At 39.1% G+C, this 9,206-nt stretch overlaps 1 protein-coding gene across 1 annotated transcript; it reads left to right on the top strand.

Annotated features, from left to right (window-relative positions):
- Positions 1 to 4,384: 4,384 nt before the first annotated feature.
- Positions 4,385 to 7,486, top strand: LOC129721308 (N-acetylgalactosaminyltransferase 7). Its single transcript, XM_055673747.1, has 2 exons — positions 4,385 to 4,915; positions 5,066 to 7,486. The coding sequence occupies exons 1-2, from the start codon at positions 4,702 to 4,704 to the stop codon at positions 6,634 to 6,636; spliced, it is 1,785 nt and encodes a 594-aa protein (XP_055529722.1). The 5' UTR covers positions 4,385 to 4,701; the 3' UTR covers positions 6,637 to 7,486.
- Positions 7,487 to 9,206: the final 1,720 nt, after the last annotated feature.

Here is a 9,206-nt window from a genome sequence, read left to right as displayed (position 1 = left end):
CTACTTTTGGGTCTCCTCCAGTAACCAGCCGCACTGACTTGTGCTCACCCTTGTAATATCGATAATTATCGTTAACGTGAAAAAATTATCGATAATATCGATGACCAGCAATTATCGATATTATCGATAAGTATCGATAAGTTTCCCATCACTAGTTTCAAGCCGAAGTTCATTTTGAAGGTTGTATAATAAGGGAAATAATTGATGCAGGCAAAATTCTGTCAATTTTTAAATGGCCAAAACTTTACAAAAACTGAATCAATTCTGACAAAACAGGTTTCATTTTACTGGAAAACTGTCCTAGTTTCCCGCTTGGAAGCGAAAACACACAAACACTACGACACGGCCCGCTTTACACTGTATATTGAAATTTGTGAGAGTGTGAATCAAACTCGGTAGTTTTTGACGTAGGACTACGTCTTTGTTTTCTATACTAGATTACACTTTGTGAAAATGAAAATGAAACTGGCAAATGTTGCGTCAGATTTCAAACGGTTATAGTAAGCGAACGACTTAATGCATCTTAGTCATTTATATTTCGGTGGATAGATAAAATGTGTAACAATTTTTTGATATTATGTTCAACATTGTTGCTTTACTGCTTAATGGTGGAAAAAGGTGAAAAGTTCCAAGGTCAAGCTTTCCCATACATTTCCCTTGTTCTTGGCTTGCTTTCCAAGCACAGATAACAATAACATGGACGAAATAAATTCCACTGCCTACATATTTTGACTCAACAAAGGGTTTTGGTTTGTTTGTCTTTGTCTAAGCTGCGTGGCCACGCCTTAATGGTAAAAATCTACGCTGAACTCGATACAAAAGACTGCGTGTGGAAAATTCAGCTTCAGTTTAGTTTGTTCCACAATAGCGAGTGCGGTGCAGCCGTTAAAGCTTTGCGACATTGAGAAACGAGAGCTGCATACGAGTCAACTTCCAGGCACCGCGGAGCATGTTACCAGTATTCTGCACACGGCAGCAATAATAACCATTGTACGCTGCAGGATATTTTGCTGGCACAGCTGCTGGAGGGCACAGCGGAGAGCAAATTTTATATTTTATCGATGCTACCGGTGGTGGTGTGATTATCAGCATTCTGTAGCATACATTTCGAGCTGAAGGTTATCGAATCGGTTCTTTTTAGAACTATAAATGCTTGAAGATAAGAGTTACGGGAATTTTCACAACTACTCCTAGTGTGAAACGTCCATCTATTTCTCAATAATCATTTTTACAATAACGACCAGGGCGCAACAAAGATAAACGGTAGTGTTGCCTATGAATAGTTTATCACAACAAAACATAACCCTCATTTCAAGAATTTTCACTGCTAAATTGAGTGAATTTCCGGTTTAATTGGTTGTTTGTGTCCACTCGAACACCGTTATCAGTCAAAAATAAGAAACGAAAATTAGTTAATCTAAGAACCAGGACCCGTCTGGACGAGGGAAAAATTTTTCTAATTCTACTCACACCTTCTATTCCCTTTCATCTTCGCATTCCCGCGAAATTACATACATTGCCCGCTTTACTAAAACTTAAAATGTAAGTCAATATGACAAAAAATGAAATTAGTTCGTAAAAGTATATATTAAATATTTAGTCCTACGTCACCATTTCATACAACCCCTAGGGCTGTATACCTTGTAGTATTTATGCTCTCTTTCAGATGACAGTTCTCACAGGTGACAAAAAATTCTTACAGCTAACAAAAAATAAATCGTAAACATCGCACTAATACAAACGCACCTGAAGAACTCTATGCATGTCCATCACATTATAAGAGTTGGCAAGCCAAAGAAAATGCATTTTATTACAATTTCGTATCATTGCTTTTTATGAGATGGTGCAAAATGTTTGGATATTTCTTCAAAGTACTCCAGTATTAAGTTGTCGAATTCATCTGTTTTTAGGAAACTAAAAACTATAAATACCTTTTTAGTTACCATTATTTCTCAGAAACTCAGTGACACCCGGGGCGAACCTTTACACCACCCCCAACAATGCTAAATCTTGTCGAATAGCAGCACTCAACAAATACCTAGCGGCAAAAGCAACTCCTGGGGTAGGGTAGGTGAGGTTTCCTTCTTTTTGGTCTCCTCCAGTAGCCTACCGCACTGACTTGTGCTCACCCTTAAATATCGATAATTATCGTTAACGTCAAAAAATTAGCGATAATATCGATGACTAGCATTTATCGATAAGTATTGATAAGTTTCCCATCACTAGTTTCTTTCGTGAAGATTCTTGCCTCGATAGTACAAGTGTTAAAATATCAATGTGGGCTGTACCCAAGGGGGAAAATCTATTAATTTATGATTTTTTTCCTCTATTATATATATATATATATTATATATATATATATATATATATATATATATATATATATATATATATATATATATATATATATATATATATATATATATATATATATATATATATATATATATATATATATATATATATATATATATATATATATATATATTGTATATATATATATATATATATATATATATATATATATATATATATATATATATATATATATATATATATATATATATATATATATATATATATATATATATATATATATATATATATATATATATATATAGCACTCGTGCGCTAATTGCACGAAAGTTGCAGTGCGATCAGCGGATAATTGCATGAACTCAAAACTGTCATAATTTTTTAGGGGGTGCGCTAATGTTTTGTTTTCGTGTATCCGTTTACGAACCCATTTTGAGCCAGTCAGATTTTTCCATGCATTGCAACTTAGTTGAAGTGTGACGAACATTACTGTATTTCAGAGGATCCCACGTTTTCAGAAGCTGTTCAGTGTGTGGACAGCTTAATGCGACATTTCAGTGAGGATCCGATACAAGTGATCAAATTGAAATCAATTATATCGACTATAATTGAAAACAAATGGGACAAACGTGCAATGTGATTATGTATATTTGGGGCCATCCACATACCACGTGGACAGATTTTTAATGATTTTGAATACAACTCCCCCCCCCCCCCCTGGACAAATGCCCATATAAATTCTTTTTTTTTTTTTGTAGGGACTGTGGACATTAAACAACACCCCAAAGCTGTCCACGTGGTGGATGGCCCCTTTGTTATTTAGTACATACAATCGAGATCTAAAATAACAAAATTAAAAGATATTATTTTTCTCCAATTAATTAAATATTTCGTGCATTCAGTATCCCCTCGCAAAACTTGACAATAGACGTTAGCTTTAAAAACTACGTGTAGTTTGACGCAAAACTGCTTTTTAATTGCACTTTCGTGCAACTAGCGGACGTGCAATTAAAACGCAGTGCAACTGAATCGCGTGCAATTAGCGAACGAGTGCTATATATATATATATATATATATATATATATATATATATATATATATATATATATATATATATATATATATATATATATATATATATATATATATATATATATATATATATATATATATATATATATATATATATATATTTAAATATATATAAATATATATATATATATATATATATATATATATATATATATATATATATATATATATATATATATTATATATATATATATATATATATATATATATATATATATATATATATATATATATATATATATATATATATATATATATATATATATATATATATATATATATATATATATATATATATATATATAGCCAGAAAGGATTGTGTAATCGGCGTGAATTCTTCGATAAAGTTGTAAATGATATTTTGTCTTTTTGATGAACAGATAGGAACTCGAAAAAAATATTAGAACAAAACTATCCTTACAAGCTCAGTTTTTGAAAATCTTATAACAGAAAAATTGAAAACTAGAAAAGTTTAGCTTAACAATGATGGTTGTCCAATCATAAGAAATAATGTCTGTCTAATGATGTCTTCGGTGAAGTTGTAGACAGTAATTTTGTCCTTTTAGAAAAATATACACCGTTTGAAAAAAAAAATGAAAGAAAGACCACAAAAATATTATGAATTAAAAACCTATCTTAGCAAAAAAAACATGAGGTTTTCTACGAAAACTACTTAGATGAACATTGAAAATTGTTTTAACTCGGATTGAGTGTTTTCAGTTTGCTTAAATTAGAATCCGGGAATATTGTCGGTGTTAGAGCAGCGCCTCTAGTGGTAAATTTGATTCGTACAACCATCTGAGTAGAAAAAAATGCAAACTTGGGCACTCTTTTCCAACAGTACACTCTTCAAATCAACAAAGTTGTTTTGTCACTCTCGCACTTGTTCTATCGTTCGGGAGTGAATAAGAGAAAGCGCTCACTTCTCTGATGACAGCCCGCATTGTTTAACAGTGGTAGTGTCAGGCAGAAGTTGCTCTTCAACACAACAGTAGCAAACAAGCCAACCGCCCACAGCTCGGATACCATGTCTGTGTTCTTTACGGTGCGCCATCAAAAGAGTGAAGTGGAGTGACTGAAAGACACCAAAAACAATAATCACTACTCTCGCCACTCGCATTTATCCGGCTCCGTTTTATAGCTAAGCGCAGCAAAAGACGTACACGTAGACAGGTATCTGTCTGGTTGCGTTTTTGATATCGGTGCAAATATCGCAGCTTTCGGGGAGACGGAAAGAGTTATTTCTTTCGTCGTTGGTACACGCAGTAGTTTCGGTTTTCAGTGACCATCGTTATGCGAGTGACCAACATTCGTCGTGGGCGGATCGCCCGGATTGCCGTTATCGTGCTGGTAGTGCTGTTTATCCTGTACACGATTGCCACCTGGTCTGGGGTTGACCATCGGGGGGTGAAGGATGCGTACAATGCCCGCTTCACGGGTGGCCGCCCCGGGGAGCAGCAGGCCGAGCATCCCGACCACAGCAACGTCTTTCCGGTGCTGATTGAGGGTAAGCATTCTTGGTTGAACAAGGTGTGAGATGTTATCTGTGTCATAATGGCTACACACAGCTTTTGTTTCCACTGAAGAATCTGGAGTATGGGAAATCTCTGCTTACAATGTATTTATTTATTTTTTTTTTTCGTTCTCTAATCGACAGGTCTAGGCAATTTTGAACCGAAAGAGGTGGAACGTCGTGATGGACCGGGTGAGGCTGGCAAAGCGTACATTCTTCCAGAGGATCAGCAGAACCGGGCATCCGATGCTGAGATGGAGTATGGAATGAACATTGTCGTGTCGGACACGATTTCCATGGACCGAACGATTCGAGATACCCGACTGGAGGAGTGCAAACATTGGGACTATCCGCACGATCTGCCCACTACCAGTGTGATTATTGTGTTCCACAATGAGGGTTTCTCCGTGCTGATGCGGACCGTGCATTCGGTGCTGAACCGTTCCCCGAAGCATGTGCTGCACGAGGTTCTACTGGTTGATGACTATTCCGACAAGGAGGATCTGAAGGAGAAACTGGAGAAATATATCGAACAGTTTGACGGTAAGGTTCGACTGATTCGTAACGTTGAGCGGGAAGGGCTAATCCGCACCCGGTCACGGGGAGCGAAGGAAGCAACCGGAGAGGTGATCGTTTATCTGGACGCACACTGCGAGGTCAACACCAATTGGTTACCACCACTGTTGGCTCCGATCTATCGGGATCGAACTGTGATGACGGTTCCGGTAATCGACGGAATCGATCACAAGACGTTCGAATATCGACCGGTTTATGCCGATGGGCATCACTATAGGGGTATTTTCGAATGGGGCATGCTTTACAAGGAGAATGAGGTCCCGAAGCGGGAGCAGAAACGGCGCAAGCACGACAGTGAACCGTACAAGAGTCCCACGCATGCCGGGGGTCTTTTTGCGATCAACCGAAAGTTCTTCCTGGAGATTGGCGCGTATGATCCGGGACTGCTGGTGTGGGGTGGTGAAAACTTTGAGCTGAGTTTTAAGATTTGGCAGTGCGGTGGAAGCATCGAATGGGTACCTTGTTCGCGTGTTGGCCATGTGTATCGGGGCTTCATGCCGTACAACTTCGGCAAGCTGGCGAGCAAAAAAAAAGGCCCACTGATTACGATCAACTACAAACGGGTGATCGAGACTTGGTTTGACGAGCAGTACAAGGAATATTTTTACACCAGAGAACCGCTGGCGCGGTTTTTGGATATGGGTGATATCACCGAACAGCTGGCGCTGAAGGAACGCCTCCAGTGCAAGAGTTTCCAGTGGTACATGGATAATGTGGCGTACGATGTGCTCGATAAGTATCCCGCTCTTCCGGCCAATTTGTACTGGGGAGAGCTGAAAAACTCCGGCACGGAAAAATGTGTGGACGCTCTCGGACGCCAGCCGCCGGCCATAATTGGACTGCAGCACTGCCACGGCCAGGGACACAATCAGCTGATTCGGCTCAATGCCGCTGGACAGCTGGGTGTCGGTGAGCGGTGCATCGAAGCCGATGGTCAAGGTATTAAGCTTGCCTTCTGTCGAACGGGAACAGTGGATGGACCCTGGCAGTACGACGAAAACACTTCCACGTTGCTCCATAGGACTTATAAAAAGTGTATGGGTTATCATCCGCAAACGAGAGCGCTGGCTTTGATGCCTTGCGACGTGCACAACGCATACCAATCGTGGAAGTTCCACAGCATTACTCCGCGCTGGTAGTGTGGGCTAAGCCCGACCAGCAATAGAACATTCCTCGTTTGTTAGAAAGTTATGACTCCTGACGGCTAGAAGCAACTTTGGACACAATCAACTTTTTCCGTGTGTTATGAAAGTCATCTAAAGTAAGCCAGTAGTAATCCGTCAGTTTGGGGAATAGCGTGATTTTTTAAATTCGTTGAGCGTTTTGTAAATATTATCATGTTTGGAAAAGTTGAAATTCTAAGTAGTTGATGGTATCTTTCTTTTTTTTTTTTTTTTTTGTTTTGAGTAGAAAATGTGTAGAACTTGCCAAAATTACTTAAGTTTGGATCAGCAACACCAACATCAATTACTGTGCGCCAACGAATTTCGTAGTTTTGTACATTATATCCGGTGGGTGTGTGTGTGTGGTGAAACTGCCGATCCCAAAACCGACAAATAAGACAAATTTTGCAATAACGACACTCAGAAAGAGGGGACTGCTAGTGCCTTTTTTCTTTTGTTTTATCAACCTCAAAATCAGAGAGCGGATTTCCATTTTATTGCCCAGTTTCGTTCAAAGCTCTTCTATTCGAACATCTTTTTTTCCGGGCGACAGCATTGTGGTAGACTAGTTGAGGGGTAGGTTAAAAGCCGTCGCAAAATATTATTAGCTTAGGACGATTTTGAGCGACGCGTCTCGACATAAACTGCGAATCATTTGGTAGTTCGATAGGACAAAATTGACTGCAAGTATATCGAAAGTGCAGCGAAATGGGGGAGTAACGTGAACTGCAGCAAACAAATCAATTGTTTAAGACTTCTTACTATAAAAATATCAAATTAGCATACTTTTTCTAATAAATAAGACAAAAATATTGTTAGTAAACTAGTGGTTGATGGTTCAATTGATCCGAAAAAAAAACTCAAAATAGCGGTAGTAATGTAGCAAAAGTGTAACGAGAAATAAAAAATGTTGCCTATAGGTTCGAGAAATTTTGAATGGACAATAATCAGTTTGAGAGTATTATAAGAGATATTAAAAGCTTGATGCCATGATATCCTGCACAATAAAATAGAGCGCCCTATGTTAAAAATGTCGATTGTGTAAAAAATATCAGAAAGGTAACAATGTTACCAATGTTAACTATACCAAACACATATGACCTGCTCGTAACGGCTCTGGAAAATGCTGCCTAATTGTTGCTGTTCCAGCCTGGTAGAGCTTTTACGGTACGTATGTCGTCGGATCTTTGAAAGCTGGCGAGTATGAACCAGTTTCTGCTTCAACTTGCTGGGGGAGGTCGCTCTGGAAGTTATATTGAACTTCGTTGTTGTAAATCCTCTGGTAAGTTGACTGCCGGTGAATCCATGTCCACATCACCTATAGCACAGCAGAAAGCTGCCAATGGTTTACGAGTGTTTCTTTCCCTACGGGTGATAGGGTACAGTTTCAGATGTATTCTGCGAGCGTCAGAGCTGCTGATGAGTTGAGTCCCATTGTTAGTGACTAGCGTTTCCGGATTACCGTGCATTGCGCATATTCTTCGAAAGATCCGCAAGCTAGCGGGCATGGGCGTAGCCATAATTGGGGGAGGAGAGGGGGGTTTCAAGTTCTTAAAAATTTTAGAAGTAAAAAAATGGTATTTTGAAAAATGAAAATAAATACTAGTGTTTAGTAATTGTTACATCAAGGACATCAGTTTGGAAAAATTGATTATTCTTTATATAAATTTAAATAGACGTTCTTTAGTAAAAACTCTCGAGTTCATTCAAAAACTTTTGACATATCATTTTGGCGACGAGGATCTCAAGAATCCACGAACATGGCAGTAGATAGAGTTGATCAGCAGCCGCAACCGGGAATTCAAGATATGATCCTTAAGATGGCCCAACTTTTACAGCAAATGGCGGCCCAGCAGCAGCAGCATCAGTATCAAACCCCGGAGCAGATTTGGGAGTCCCTCCCATCCTACATCACCGAGTTTGTCTTCGACGAAGAAAACGGAGTTACGTTCAGACGCTGGTTTAACCGCTACCAGGACCTCTTCGAGAACGATGCAGGCCAGCTGAATGATGCGGCAAAGGTACGTCTACTTCTCCGGAAACTGGACACCAATTGGCACAGCCGCTATCCTACCAAAGCTTCCCAAAGCCGTGAAGTTTGAAGACATAGTCAAGATTCTCAATAAAATCATCGGGTATCAAACGTCAAAGTTCATGTGTCTGCAGTTAGTGAAATGCGAATCTTAAGATATTACCAGCTACGGTGGCAACATCAATCGAGCCTGTGAAGATTTCCAGTTCCAGAACCTAACACCGGACCATTTCAAGTGCTTCATTTCCGTCAGCGGATTGAAAACCACAAAATATGTCCGGGCAAGACTACTTTCTATGGTAGAGAATGAAAAGCCTGAGTCACCAATTACTTTCCAATCGTTAATTGATGAGTATCAACGCCTTGTCAACTTAAAGGAAGACACCACGGTCATCGAGCAACAAAACAGCGGCTCGAAACCTACAGTTCACGCCGTCATGGAGAGGAAGAATGCACCGTATCAGCGAAATTCTTCGAAGCAAAAGGGTAAGAAACCGAAGACACTGTGTCGGCA

Source organism: Wyeomyia smithii, chromosome 1 (assembly GCF_029784165.1).
Source record: "Wyeomyia smithii strain HCP4-BCI-WySm-NY-G18 chromosome 1, ASM2978416v1, whole genome shotgun sequence".
Taxonomy (NCBI): Eukaryota; Metazoa; Arthropoda; class Insecta; order Diptera; family Culicidae; genus Wyeomyia; species Wyeomyia smithii.
The sequence above is the reverse complement of the archived record's forward strand: the minus strand, read 5'-3'. Positions and strand labels throughout refer to the sequence as shown.

Bases quoted from the DNA above. Each gene is read 5' to 3' on its own strand.
- LOC129721308 (XM_055673747.1), top strand. From the start codon at position 4,702: ATGCGAGTGACCAACATTCGTCGTGGGCGGATCGCCCGGATTGCCGTT. The intron at 4,916-5,065 runs GTAAGCATTCTT...TCTAATCGACAG, and splicing joins CTTTCCGGTGCTGATTGAGG to GTCTAGGCAATTTTGAACCG.